General features: G+C 42.2%; 1 protein-coding gene across 1 annotated transcript in view; it reads left to right on the forward strand.

The window, feature by feature from the left end:
- Positions 1–1,365: 1,365 nt before the first annotated feature.
- Positions 1,366–15,335, forward strand: part of Fgf12 (fibroblast growth factor 12) — a 536,407-nt gene continuing 522,437 nt past the window's right edge. Inside the window, exons 1-2 of the mRNA XM_075967620.1 lie at positions 1,366–1,595; positions 1,762–1,904. Of these exons, the coding sequence (XP_075823735.1) occupies positions 1,892–1,904 (13 nt within the window). The 5' untranslated portion in view covers positions 1,366–1,595; positions 1,762–1,891. The remainder of the gene's footprint in view (positions 1,596–1,761; positions 1,905–15,335) is intronic.

Here is a 15,335-nt window from a genome sequence, read left to right on the forward strand (position 1 = left end):
TCCACTGCTTAGTTGATGGTAGTTTATGGTCTCTGTGATCTGATCCTCCACTGTTTGTTACATCTCTTGAAGTCACTCAGAGGATACCATAACCAATGAGAGTCCATGTCTTGTTGAGTCATCTGATGATAAAAATTGGTAGTCATAGCCTAAGGCACTGGCGAATCTCAGGATTCCTTCTGAATCACTAAAAGATTAAATTATCATCGGCCCCACGCTCTTTTTTTTTTAAATATTTATTTATTTATTATGTATACAGTGTTCTGTGTGTATCCCTGCAGGCCAGGAGAGGGTACCAGACCTCATTACAGATGGTTGTGAGCCACCATGTGGTTGCTGGGAATTGAATTCAGGACCTTTGGAAGAGCAGTCAATGCTCTCAACCGCTGAGCCATCTCTCCAGCCCGGCCCCACGCTCTTTGTTGGGAGTAAATTTTATTTCATTTCCGTGTTTTGCAAGTTGGGGTGGAAATCTACTGTGGAAAGAACCTCCTCTTTGATGTGTGTGAGTAATCCCTTTATCTCCTTCCATAGATCTTGCAGCTAGCTGAGTCTTCTATATTTGCTTTTATGCCCAAGAAAAAGATTGCTGTTTTGAGGAGCAGCTATTTTCTTAGGGAAATTTGGACAATTAAGAAATAGCAAGTATAAAACATTTTCCCCAACTGAGCATTTTATACACGAACAAAATACAGTGTAGGCTTGAGAATAGCACCCTGTGGTATTTGGCCTTTTGTGCCCTCTCTACCTCCTGAAACAAGAAAAAAAAATGTTTGCATTGGCACTTAAAAAAGTAGGAAGGGACATATTTTCCTATTTCAAAATATAATATAGTTATATCTACAAGGTGCCATTCCACCCATTGGGAACTTTCCTTCTGTGTAGGTGTTGGAAAGAAGATAAACAGAGTACCTTGGAACACCCCGGGACGAATGCTTTGTTTGGACAACTTTATAAACCTTGGAGCCTTCAGGGAACAGTGTTGGGGTGGAGGCCTTAGGGGACACCCAGTCTGGATAGCACAGCCCAGAACTCCTGCCACTGTACCGGAGAAGCAAAACAAACAAGCCCGGGGATGGAGGAAGATGTAGGAAGTCTGTAGGGAGACCAGGGGAGGCAGGCACCTGGGAAGTTACTGCAGCAACCAAGAGGAGTCCACATCATGACCACTAAGCAGGATTTGTAAATCCCTCTGCTTTGGGGACCGCAACGTGCTCAGTTCAGACACCCTAGTCTCCTCTAGAGAGCTTCAGTAAGCAGTCCTGGAAAATCGGATGGGATTGAAGCGCCGTTCCAGTCCAATCCGTTTTCTAGTTTGCAGGGGAAAATCCGGTCCGGTGTTTATTTTTAGCAGCGCTTTTCTGTGACCGAATGCTACTGCTTTAGGGCTGGGATACTGAGGACCTTATTGGGGAGAGAAGCCAGGGCGGGCGGGGGAGCGGGGGGCGGTGAAAAAGGGAGGGGGGACTCTCTGCGCATGCGTGCCAGCGCCCATGCAAATCTGCTGTACATCCAGAGCAAAGTGGGATGATCTGTCACTACACCTGCAGCACCACGCTCCGAGGACAGCTCCTGCTTGCAGCTTCCAGACGCAGGTAAAAATAATTAAATAAATACAATCCTGCCCGGGCCTGTGCATGCTTTTCAGTATCAGCTGTGCATAGCCACCTAACCCCTGTAGAAACAATTTGCTGCTGCTGCTGCTAAGTGTCCTTTGGTGGCTGATCGCAGCTTCAAGGTTTAAGAAATCCCATCTTTCAGGAAGCCCGAAGGGAAAGAAGGAAGTACGGGCGAAATCATCAGATTGCCTTTCCAGATCTGGGGATCTGAAGCGGGCCCACATCTTCCTGCCAACTTCCATTGAACTTCCCAGCACTCTAAAGGGACCGAAATGGAGAGCAAAGGTATGTGCCTGTCCCCGTCGGGGCACTTCCCGCTGCCTGTGCGTGTGGCCAGGGCAGCCCTCGGCGAGGGGACTGCAGTGCTCCAGAGCGGGAGGAGCATCACACTAGGTCGATAGGAGGAGGATATGCTATGTCCGTTGCAGCAGCGGGAATGTGGCGAGAAGGCCACTAACTCCCACAGCGTGGAAGCCAATGTTTAATACTCCCATTAGTTGCGTAGTGAAGTCGGATGAGTTTTTTTTTTTCCTCCGGGTGTGTGTGTGTGTGCGCGCGCGCGCGGGGGGCGGCGGGGGGGGGGGGGATGGAGAAGATACCCTCCCAAAATGGAGGGGGAGGAAAGATGTGCTGGTAAAATGATTTCTTTCCTGTAAAATGGATGGACTGGATAAATCTGTTTTGTTTGCTTTAGGATTGCTGACGAGACATTTATAGCTGATATCCAATAATGCATTGCTAAAAAAATGTTTGAATTCCTCCACCCCACCCTACAAACATGGTGTTTCTGGGTGTGTATGACCACATTCGACTGCATTTTGAATGGGTATCAGATAAAAAAAAATTGTATCTACTTGAAACGGCGTGCCCAGGAACTGACCTCTAAGAAGATCAGGGTAGAGAAGTACTGCCTGGCTCCTGAGCGCTATGCCGTTCACTAGTTTTGGACATGTCCATATAAAAATTCCCCTCATAAGCAAATCTGCAAAATGTACACCCACCAACTGCTATCTGAACTGTGGCGATCAACTTCTGGTTAGCATAGCTGATGCATATAAACCAAGCAGTCCTTAAAATTGAAACTTTGGATGTCGTTTGAACTTAACCCCCCTCTGTGCAGGTCCCTTCCCCTCTTTAAAATACCCACACACGGTTGTGATGTGGCCAGATACCCAGTAGGGCTAGAGGATGTATTTAACCCTGCTGAAATCAGAGAAATGATGTCAACTTTTAGGAAACCATATTCATTACCCAGAACGGGAGAAGCTATATTTGAAGCGAGGTTTTATTTTTAACTGGAATGTCAGTCACTGTGGCAATGTACTTAGGCTCGGGGAGTGGTGTTGAGCTACCGATTTCTAGGCTGATTAACCAAACTAGAGTGTTGACAAGAGCAGCTCTCTGCTCAGTATGGTTATTGGAGTATTTAGTTAGTAGGTTTATCGTTTTCGTACCTAGGGTAAACCTCGGCACTGTGGAAAGATCTGAAATGCTGCCGGTAAAGATTAGCTGGTAGCTTTCAGACGGGGCAAACTATTCTCGTGACATGTTGGTGGGTATTTCCTTGTCTGACAATGTACATATGGGAAAAGATCTGTATCTCTAAATATATACATAGTGTATAACAGAATCCATTTTAAAATGAAATCCCAATCTTTCATAAATCATAAATTAATATAATATTCTAGTTAGGTAAGCATTTCTTGGACCTTGGGTTAACAACAGAGTATCATTTTACTATGAAAAACTGTTTTTCTGCTCAGGCGACACCTGGTATTTGACCATTAAATCTGGTTATTTGGCAATGGTTCCTGGTAACATTTTGCCTCTAATTTATACAGCAATTAATGGTCAATCGTCAAATGAAGACATGTCTCTCAGCGATATTTTGTGGGGTTTTTTTATTGCCCATAAAGAACGCTGTCTGCTTCTCAGAGTTTCAGGTGGTTTACATTGCCCAATAATCAGAGTAGACTCCCAGCCGTGCTTCCAGTCTGGGGAGCTCAGAAGGGAGACGGGATTTCAGAAATAGACCTGAGAGGAACTGGGCCAAAAGTTCTATGTTAAGTCAGACAACAGTGATACTGTGGATCCCAGCTCTATGAAAAAGGTGATGATAGCTCTTGCTATAAGCCAATATTGTGGTCGTTTTGCAGAGGGCTCATAATTACTTATACCAATGAGGAGCAAATGAAAATCTTAATGAGTTTTAATTCCTGGACTTTAGAAAGCTGAGCTGCCCAAATATCAATCATGCTGACACTAATACTTCTGCTTTTTAAGCCAATGAATGTGGCATGCTAAAAAAGAAAAAAAAACTGCAGCTAACTTTAATTTTTTTCTTCTGGAAGGCTAAAGGAGCATATCAAAGGACAGTTGCATCTGTATTCCATTCTAATTGGAACATCTTTAATTTTTTCATTGCAATCAACTTCTTCCCCCAATAAATTCAAGTGTAATTATAGGAAAACATTATTAAGTATTAGTATTAGAACTAATTTAAATAGAGTCAAAGAGTCATCACGTGATTCACTTGACTGCGCAATGCTTTCCCATAGTCTAATGGCCTATTTAGACATAAACCCTGTCACCAGCGTCAGGCAACCTTCACATTGCCTTTGCCGTTTGAAAAACAGACCAGCCAAGCAGACCTGTGAGTGTCCTTACTCACAAGTAAGACCAGGTCTGCTTCCTTCCTTATTCCTTAACATCACTTCCTGTCATCCAGGATAAAGAGGAAAATAGATCAATTCAGAGTCAGAATCAAGGATCTTTGTATCTCATGGTAATTACATTGTATCAAAGACTGAGTTGGATGTATCTGAAGTAACTTTCACAGAAATTATGTCTCCCGGGTTCCAAGCGCTAGAGCCGCAGAAATAATGGAGAGTGTTTAATATTTAAACTTGTGGTTCAGAAACTTGCCTGCACTCTAGAACCACTTGGTAGGCTTCGTAAACGTTCTTATGCAGGGTCATAGCCAAAACAATTAATTAGAATGTTGGATGGGAACAAAGAGGTGCACCATTTTTTAACCGTCTCAGGTGCAATGTGTTTGAGAACCATATATTGAGGTGCTGGGTGACAGACTGTGGTTTGCAGACACATTTAGAACTGCTGGATGCTCGTTTTCGCTCTAGGCCTGTCGAACAGACTGATTTCTACAAAGCCCTAGGTGGTTTGTATTCAGGGGAGAGTTTTAGGAGCGAAGATTTAAAGGTAACTGGCGTTTCTCTTCTGTTCCCCTCTCTTCTGACTGTATCACTTTTTTTCCTTTGCTTAGGTTCTCAACTTCTTGCAGGTTGCCTATACAAACACCTGTAGAACATTTTCTATGTAGAGAGGCTCAGGCTGCACTTCTTGAGATTCAAATTTAGCTGGTTCCAGGGAGGGACCTGTGCATAGTTCCTTAAGACAAAAAACAAACCAAAACAATATAAAATTATTCCATGCTACTAGTCAGCTTTGTTTTAAAGAGGCATCAAGACAAAGGCAACCTATTATAGAAAGCATTTGGCTGGGGGCTTGCTGATGGCTTCAGAGGATGAGTCCATGATCATCATGGCAGGGAGCTTGGTGGTGGGCAGGTTTGGTTCTGGAGCAGCAGCACAGAGCTTACACAGGATAATGACCAGAAAGAAAGAGGGGGAGACTAATAGGGAATGGTGTGGGCTTTTGAAACCTTAAAGCCCACCCTCCCCAGTGACATGCCTCCTCCAAAAGGTCATATCTCCTCCCCTCCCCAGAGAGGTCCACTAGCTGTGTACAAAGCCTTCCAACATGGGGGCTATTCTCATCCAGACCACCACACCCACCTAGTGACGCCACTAGCCAGCCAGTAACCATTGACCTCAGGCCTCACCACTCTTGATCTACATTTCAGGCATTGCCCCAGAGCTTGTTAAGAATGCTGACTCTCAGGCTCTTTCCAGATTTATAATTCAAATCCGTATTCCAGAAAAAATCACATGGTTGTCTGTGTGTGTGTGTGAAAGTCTCAGAACCTCTTGTCTCAATCGTGCAAAGCAGATTGTAATTCAAAGCTTCCGCATAAGATGACTTAGTGGAGAAGCTTGGATAGAGATCATCTATTCTGTGTGGTGGTTTACGTGTGTGGAGTCGGGTCCCAGACCTCTGTTTGCTTTGGGAAAAAGTAGGAAAGAAAGTCCGCCTTGTGGTTTGAACCCTAAACAGACTCACTTTCAAGTATCCCCTCTGTTCTTACTCTAGCCGTTTACTTTCAGCGCCCCATTATCTTTAAACATGCATTCCTTACGTTTACTGTGGACTCCTGCTGCATTACTGCTGTTAGCCCATGGTTAAGTGATGGTAGTGGACTGCTTAAGCCAGGGTGAATCTTAGCAGAGTACAGGATGCTTCCGTCCATTGTATCGCATCTTTGTTCCATTCTCTGACACCATTGTTCTGCACTGTCTTTCCTGATCTCTGTGTTTCATGGCTATATTTAATAGAGCACTCTATGCAGCTGAAATACCCATTTGTTGTTCATATGCTGCATCCCTTACACCAGCAATCGAGGGGTTTTTACTTAAACAAATACTTAATAAGCACCTACTATGTGACCGTCATGCTTAGTACTGAAAATCTAAGAGAAAACTAAGTTAAATGTGGTAGCTATGGCTATAATTTCAGCACCCAGGGACTAGTGACAGGGGAATAAGGAGTTGGAGGATAGCCTCTACAATATAGTTAGCTTGAGACTAGCCTGGGCTACTTGAGACTCTGTCTAGGTAGCAAAAGCTAAGACATAAGCCTTGATCTTAAACACCTTGCTCTCCTATCCCATGTCTTTGCTAATAGATTGGTTAGTCTTCTTGAGGGCATAATTTGAGTTTTTAACATTTCAGCAGGTATCCTGCAGTTTCACCTCTGGAAAAATGATTTATTTTCCATAGCAGGGACACTGGTTTTACATGCTGAGTTGGACAGACAGTAGTTTTAAGTATCACTTTCATGCGTTGAGATGATTCCAGACTGGGAGAGATAAAGCTGATATTTTACATGGGCATTGCGGAGAACATCAATTTGTTTCCGGAAGACAGAAGGCAGGAAACCAACTTGTTTTCCCAACAGAGATTTGTTCATGCCCTCCGGAGGAGAAGGGAAATGCTTTCGCAGTCCTTAATTTAGCAGAACTGGGAAGTAATTTTGTGAAAAGTCGCTTCCTCTTTAAACAACAATGAGAACCAGAGAGAGCGTTGCAGTGGGCGAAGTCAAATCTAACATATGATGTGGTAGAACGGGCACCAGTTGCAGGGCGTACAGCTTCTTGTCCACTTCTAGGGGTGGTACTTTGAAGAGATCTCTTTGCCTTTCTGGGACTCAAGATCTCTAAGTAGTCTAGAGCGTTTGGCTCGTTTGATTCAAAGGCTCGCTGAATTGCCATGTTGTTCCAGGCATGTGGCCCAGTGCAGGGTTGGAGATGTGTATCCCGGCTCCCAGTCTCTGCACTTGTAGCTGGGACCCACAAGCAGGCTCTGGAGCTGTTTATTGCAGACACGCTACTGCTCCATTCATCCTTCCAAGTCCTTGGAGGTGACCCAGGAGGCTAGAATGCGGAATTCTACTATCATTAGAGACCCCGAGAGAAGACTGAATGTTCCCCAGCAGTAATGCCTTCGTTTGCTTTCTACCTTGATTTCTTCAAAGGAAAATTCGCTGTGCGGGAGAACATGTGAACACCGACTATGCTGTGCTCTCTTCTGAAAGTGATTCCAGTTGACCAGCTGCTTGGCTGGGAATGGATTGTATGACTTAAGCAGCCATTAGCAGATTTGTTATCCCCAGCAATGGGTCCAAGGGTGACCACTTTCTTAGCCTTGCCTTTTTATTCTTTCCAGCCACATCCCACTACATTTATAGTATAAACTTTTTCCATAACTGAATTTGTTATTAAGTTACTATTGGCATGAGGACTTTGTTTTGAAGTGGTTACGTTCAACATATTTGTTTGTTGGTGGTAGCTCTAGATTTCTCAGGTAGAGCATACAATGAATGGGTTTAAAACACTATAAATTCTGTCCATCAACAGGTTTTCTCACATAGTAGCCACAGGGCACCTGGGGCACTCGGCTATTAAGGAACACTCAGGAAATTAGGCATGGTGGTTCTGATGAAGCTAGAACTGGGAACTGTGTTTAATCAGGAACACTGTAGGGCTCCTGTCTTGGTTTTGTTTTCTTATTAGCATTATGTGGTGTTAAGAGAGCATGGGCATCAAAGAAAGATTTGACGCCTCTGTTATAGACTTGGGATAGACAATAAATACACAAAATAAATGACAACAAACTGAGCTTAAAGACAAGCGGTTCATCTTGTTAGCATCCTTGCTTATAGGACATGGTATAGTTTTCCTAGGACCTACGCATATAAACTAATTTTAGTTTTCTTATCTCTCCAGTTACGTTTTAAAGTCCCCTTCTCTTTTCCTCACCAATGTGAGGTTCTCACCCAGAGAAGTTAAGTGACATAGCTGTTGTGATGCCACTGACGGTGCCTTGGCAGAAGTCCAAAAGGACACCTGTTGTCTTTTCACAGATACTTTCTCTTTTCCTTAACATCTAAGCTGCTTGGATGTTGGCCCAAAAGGGACCCCATTACTGAGGAGACAAAGAGCACCTCTCATTGAAAGAAAACGTAGGCTGGCCTCAAGTTCACGGTGTCCTTGTCTTAACATCCCTATGGCTGGTCCTGCAGACATGGGATCATGGGCTTTGGTTCTGCTCTTTCTGTGTTTAGCCAGAGGAACAGCCCAAAGGGATGGACAGCAGAAAAGAAGATCCAGAAGCTTTTACAGGCTGTTCAAAGGGTCACCAAGTACAAACAACTTTTCTGTAGCAAGAAGCGGCAGCCATTCCAATCTCTACCCCCTGGAATCTCCCCTGCTCCTACAATGACCACCCATGAGAAGCAGTCAGGCTTGTACTAGATCCTCAAATACTGACTGTGTTCAACTAGGCTAAACAGACCTCAGTACAAGGCAAATTGAGAAATTCATCTCCAGCTATTTGGATACTGGAAAAATGTTTCTGGCCTCAAAACACGTTAAAGTGTTTTTCGTTTTTGCTCCAACTTTCATTCACATACTAGATTCTATAAATAAGGTAATTAAAAAGCATCTTTTATATGATTGCTCTAATTGGGAATGAAAATCTGGGAAATCTGAAACCGCCTTTCCAAAGGCTCCTTTTGCATTTCAAAATAGTTTTACCCTTTCCAGTACTACTCAAAACTGAATTTAGTTCAGTTCTGTGTTGTTGTTTCTCTAGGATTTAAGGAAGAAATATTTCCTGTGCAGCAAGGAGAAAGACTCTGCAAATCATGCTTTATTTGTGAGCCTGTAAATTCAAAATAAAATGCAGTGCGGATTTTTACCTACGGGCCTTATGTCAGCGTCAGCATCAGCATCAAAGGCAAAGCAGTGATGCAAATACAGGAAGGCTCTCAATAACCCGAGGAAGGGAGGCAGACAGATGCACAAGGACCATCAGCATCCGTCTTTCGGTGTCAGATGATGGGTGGATTGAATCAATGAGCAGCATTTTTGAGAATTGATGTGTTAGATGTTCTGAGGTTGAACTTTGAAAACTAATTTATACACACTAGTGGAATGCTGAGGCTATATTGGTACCTGGGGTTGTAGAACAAACATGGAACAAGACCGGAAGTCCTGTACTTAAGTTATGTTTCCTCTACTTATTCCATAAAGGATCCTTGGAGAAAAAAAAATCCTTTTATATCTCAGTGTCCTTGACCCATCTTCCTACCCTTTCCCCACCTTTCCTCTCCTCTTCCACCCTCCCTTTCTTCTTCTTCCTCCTTCTCTTCCTCCCCTCCTTCTGCCCATTTTCACTCTCCTATTGTAGAGGAATCAGCTATCTTGTCAGCTTTCTAATATTCTGTTTTGATGCCTATGCATGCTTGCTAAGGAAAACAAAACGTAATGGATCGTAGTCCAAATTATCACTTTGATTTTAAAGATGCATTGTTGAGCTAGCATTTTTTAAGTTGTTTGTCTTTGATATGTGTGTGTGTGTGTGTGTGTGTGTGTGTGTGTGTGTGTATCAGGCTCTCCCTATGGCCTGGAACTCAGTGTGTAGACCAGGCTAGACATAAACTCATAGAAATCCACCTACTTCTGCCTTCAGAGATTAAAAATATGTGCCACCATGTCCAGCTCTAAGCCACTTTTTTATGTAATAATTTTCAAGACTGAGATTTTGGGCATGTTACTGGGTTGGCAATCAATTTTGTTCTGAGCGAAGAAGCCTTAGGCCTGTTGGAATTATCACTTGGAATATTAGTTACTTTTATGTCAATGAGAGCAAAATACCTTCCAGAGACAGTTCTCTCAATGAAGGCTTTATTTCAGCTCACAGTTTCAGAAGAATCTCTGTCAATCACCATGAAGAAGACATTATGGGATAGCAATGACATCATCTGAGGCAGCAGGAGCGTGAACAGTGGGTGTCAGGCACGGTCCAGAAAGCAGAAATTATATCTGGTGTCAGGGAGTAGTGTACTGATCAAATACCTACCCTGGTGATATACCTTCCACAGTGAACCTTACCATCTACAGGCTCCAAAAACTTCAAAATAGAGGTACCCATTGGAGCCAGGAGCTTGTTGGGGACATCTCTTTACATGGGCCATAATATTTAGCATTATGTGTGGCATGACCATAAATTTGCATTGATGAATAGCTATGGAGCCCTACGGAAATTGCCCTGTCTTAGAAGTTTGGAAGTCTAGATTTGAGTCATGATTTGTGTCTCAACTCGTTATGTGAGTTTGATGTGCTCATTTCCGCCCTCCCCCCGCCTTGCTCTTCATCTGTGAAACAAAAGAACACAGAGGCAGAAGTCCTTGAATTTGAGGAATTCTGAGAATTTGTGGGGTTGTGTAGAGAAAACAGTAGATGTTCGCTTTATGATTTATGGTTGGTGCCTCCTTCCTTCTTGCCTTTGGATAATGTGGTAGTGTTTTAGCTCAGCAGCTTCAGCATCATGTTTTTATAATATTTTTAAGTTTCATCTTTATATGTATCCTTCTTACAATTAAGGTTGTTTTTTTTTTATGTGAAGTTGATGCAGTATCTTCCCTCTTCCGGACCTAGCAAGCACGTTCCACTGAGAAGAGGCAGAAGTAACAATCATATCCAGCACTCCGTGCTGAGTGTTTTACTCGGGTTACAGGCAGGTGATTCGACTTTCTTTTACTTTCAGTCATCAAAACCAAATGAATGCAGCTCTGTCGTCTTTAGGTAATTCGGAAACTGTAGGCATCTCTTGTAACACTCAGGTCTCTGCTGCTCCTTCGAGACAGAAGTATTGTCATTTCCAATGGAAACCTACTTGGTAGAATGGATTAATACTTAAATTGAATTTCTTAGTTATGTAGAGGGTGAAAGCAAAATATTTAACAGCTTTAACATATTTAAAAACATGAATTATGATCAGGACTACTTGTGATACAATGGTGGCTGTGAAAACAGTGTTTGTGGGCATATGGCCTGATACCAGTAATGAGCAACACACCATGGACAAATAACATACTGAAATAAGCAAAGGGTAGTATGATTGGATTAGTGACTAAACCGAGTGGATTTTGATTGTTTTTCACATATCCCATCAATCTGATATTCTAGATAACTTATTACAGTCTAAGCATGGTGCAGTGAGTATAGGACTCAGTTATAAGCTGCTCAATATATTTATTTAAACTTTACCTAATCCCTCTCTTCATGACCTCACACTCTGTTCATGCCAGACATTGAGAGGACATTTGAAAAGACAACAGCCTTTCGAAATGAGGTTTCTCTGGATTTAACTTTGTATTAGGCACTGTACTTTTCACGCCATCCTGTTTAATCTTCACAGCGATCTCACGTCATTCATAGTTTATGACCTGGGAAACTCGAGCAAAGTGATGGCAAGTAGTTTGCATTTGAACCCACAAAGGTGCTGGGTTATGGACTGTCTTCAGAACATTACCTCGAACACTACCCAATCTTAGGTGTACTTTACTCGTCTGGTATGACCATCACCTTTCCTCCATTAAAGACAAAACAGCCATGTACATACAGATTTTACTAACCCTCAGGGCACACACTATCTGCTTGTTTCATGGCTAGTAAACTGAAAGTCTTGCTGATACCAAGAGTGTGAGATAGGAAGATATTCAATAACCGTTAACATGTTTGTGAACATGAATTATGATCTGAAGTACTGATGATATGATAGTAACTAAGGAAAAACAAAACAGCCTTTGTGGCTAGATGTGCATATAAGCCCCGAGTCAAGACAAGCCAGGCTTGAAGAGTTATTGCGAGCTCCTTCTGACTCTCAGGTGGGTTCAAGAAGGAACCTGGTGCTTTGAGATACCTCAAGTTGGTTCCAACTCCAGTGGCTTAATTAATCAAGGACTATAGCATCTTTTTAACCCCCACACTACGTAGCTGCCTTGCTTATCCGGGAAAGCCACTGCACTGGAAGTTACACACAGCACTAACAACCTTTGCATCCCTTGAACCAGCAAAGATACAGCTGTGTGTCTTTCCTCCTAATTTGTAGAAGGGATTTCTTTCAAAATTAATGGGACCAGTAAGAAAAGATATGAAGAGCCAAGTTAAAGCCAGAACTCAGTGATAGCTTGTGTTTGTTTCTTTGGCTGATACTTTTATCGTCTGTTCCTTTGAAGCTGAAGCTTCATGTTAACTCCTCAGCATAGAACTGGATATGTCCTCTGGTATCCTGTGCACCACTGTGGGAGACCACAGTTGATACATGGTGGTGTTGTTAGCTGATGCTGGAAGCTGGAATCTTTCTAATCTCTATGCCATTATCCTTTCTTCCCTTAGCACTGACCCTTCACCCTGCCTAGACACCAGCTCTAATGGTCTAACTTGATTACCTTCCTCCATATATTCTTTCAACTGTTGATCCTTGTAGTTTCTGTTAGTTTTCATACCTTGGCTGAGCTGATTTCACTCACTTTCCTCTGGTTAGGACTACTAGAGTATCAGGCAACTGTGGGGTGTAATTTAAATCATACAATAAAAGCAAACAGTGTTGATCTTAGCTGGTACAACGGATATTTGAATTAAAATTTTACTAACTTGTTTTCACTCTCTGACATAAATGAAGTTCTGTTTCCTCAGAAGAGCAAACTTGACTATTGGAGCAAAAATGTCAATATTGTTGGGTAGGTCAGGGACAGGATTGCTGGGTTCCACACCCAGAGGATCTCATTGCGTGGTCTGTGATGGACCTTGGAGAATGCTCTCTTACGAACTTGCCAGGGGACACTGCTGCTACTCTAGAGATTGATTTTTAAGAACCATAGTAATAGAAAAACTATTTTAATATTGACTTGTACATCAATTTGACTCCAGAAATAGATTTTTATTTTTCTGATTGTTTAAGAATAAGGAATTGAAGTAGCAGTCTCATGATGGAAGACCATGCATAGCTTAAAAGCATAAATGGCATTGCATCTTGGAAATAAACCACAGAAATAGTTAATTATACAAGGTTGTGGATTTGGTGGCCATTTAGCTACCATTTTGCTATATATTCTGATTATCATTGGGACTAGCGATAAAAGATCACAGTTTATTTTATCTGAGAAACACCTTTGAAGTCAGCAACTGAAGATATGTGCAAACAAGAACTTAGCAAGTACTGGCTGCTAGTGATGCAGGAGAAAATTTATAGTCTAAATTTGCTTTTACCTATATAGCTTCTGTATAGATGGCTCTAGAAGCAATGACTAAGATAGTGGTTGTGTCATCTGTTATCGCATCATATAAAAGAAATGTAATGTGTACAGACGCAGAGGAAAAGGTCCAAATCCGGGAATAAATTAGCATTTATAGAAAGGATGAAACTTACACATTGGAAAAGCATCGTATGGTGAGGGAGTGGTAAAAAACACAGTAGAGAGTGTATCATCAGCAACCAGGAAGATGTAAAAGATGGTCCGATTCATCCATCCATCCATCAGATACTTGTGCTGGTTGCCAGCGCTCTTCTAGAGGCTGAATACAGTGGTGAAAGTGTAGAATGTTTGCCTTCGTGCACAAAGAGATGGGGACAGGAAACATGGAAGGATGAATCATGAAGGAAGGTCAGGAGGAAATTGTGGAAGCCTGTTACAAATTATGTAATATAGGTGGTGATTTCATTCACCTGTCAAAAAAACCACAGTTGATGTGATCACTTAAAAAAAATTAGATACCTTGGGGATTTTCGATCACAAAGCTTCAATTATCCAGTAGCATTTAAAGAACACTTTTGCTGCACAAAAAACCCAAAGCACACCAATGAACCCACTCGCATGGCCGGCAGAAGTGCCCCAACCCACTGTTCCCCTTTATGACTTCCACCGACTGCCTTCCTGTTGCTGTTGACTCCTGACTTCTGCAAGTTCTGACATGGAAAGGTTTTGAGTTGTATTTTTGGGAGAAATGCCCAGACAATCTTTCAGAATGTATCAAGTTTAAAAGATGACTCTCTGAACATCTGTAAATAATTAGCAAGTTTCAAGAAAATAAACACAGAACTAAAACCATGCAAAGACTAATAATATCCTTATATGTTGCCATTGCGCTTTATGAGATTCTTCTATTCTTAAATGTATGAAAGATTTGTGTGACACGTTTGTGTTCAGTCTTAGTCACCCTCTTGCCGTAGTATGTTTGGATATTCACAGGACACAATTTATTTTAAGAAGAGGGAGAAGCCAATGGCAATTTCTGAACTTTTTTTTTTTTTTTTTTTTTTTTTCTGAACTTTTTTTCTGGCTTTTGTGTGCGTGCATTCTAACTGACAACATTGGTCGAGATTCCTGATCTCACTGTTTTAGATTTTCCTATCCATATAATGGAGATAAAAACACTAGCTAATATTAGTGGCTATTAATCGACCTGTTTTGAACATTAGATTAGATATGAAAGTGCTTAGCTTGTATTCTCATATAGTAATCACTTAGCAAAGCGTTGTTATTTATTTTAAGTACTGTATCTCAAAACTGCCTCACTATAACCTCTGGGTGAAAGTCACAGCCTTGGGCTTTTGTTGAGTCTGATGGGTTCAGACTTGCTTAGTGTTTAAGACCTTTTTGGTGGTTCTGAGAACGAATGCAGGGTCTTTGGCAATGGTAGGCTCATAGTATACCCCTGGGCAACACTTCCAAGCCTGACTGTTTTGATGAACTCCACGCACATAATAATAGTCATCATCTTTGATTTCACGTCAGCCTGAGAGCCACTCTGCAAGGCGGGCAGGGGTGGCACACACCTGTAATCCCAGCACTCAGGAGACAGAGGCAAGTAGCCTAAGCTCTAGGCTAGCCTGGTCTACAGAGGGAGTTCCAGGACAGCCAGCCGGGGCTACATCGAGAAAGTCTCCCTTAAAAAACAAAACAAAACAAACAGTCACTCTGCAAATATATGGCTGTTTTTTTTTTAATCAAAGTTAAAAATCCACCCAAGGAAAGCAGATGCTGCCAAACTAGATGGCCACATTCAAGGAATGAGTACGGGAATGGGACATTGTATACAGGAGGTCTCAGACTGGCTGGTGAAATGTTCATGAGTAACATTTTTAGAATAACGGGCATCAGGGGATTTTCATCTTGAAACTCTAAGAATGGTTAGACAGATGGCAAGGACAGCTTGATCTTTTCTCTGAGTCA

Source organism: Microtus pennsylvanicus, chromosome 1, assembly GCF_037038515.1.
Source record: "Microtus pennsylvanicus isolate mMicPen1 chromosome 1, mMicPen1.hap1, whole genome shotgun sequence".
Classification (NCBI taxonomy): Eukaryota; Metazoa; Chordata; class Mammalia; order Rodentia; family Cricetidae; genus Microtus; species Microtus pennsylvanicus.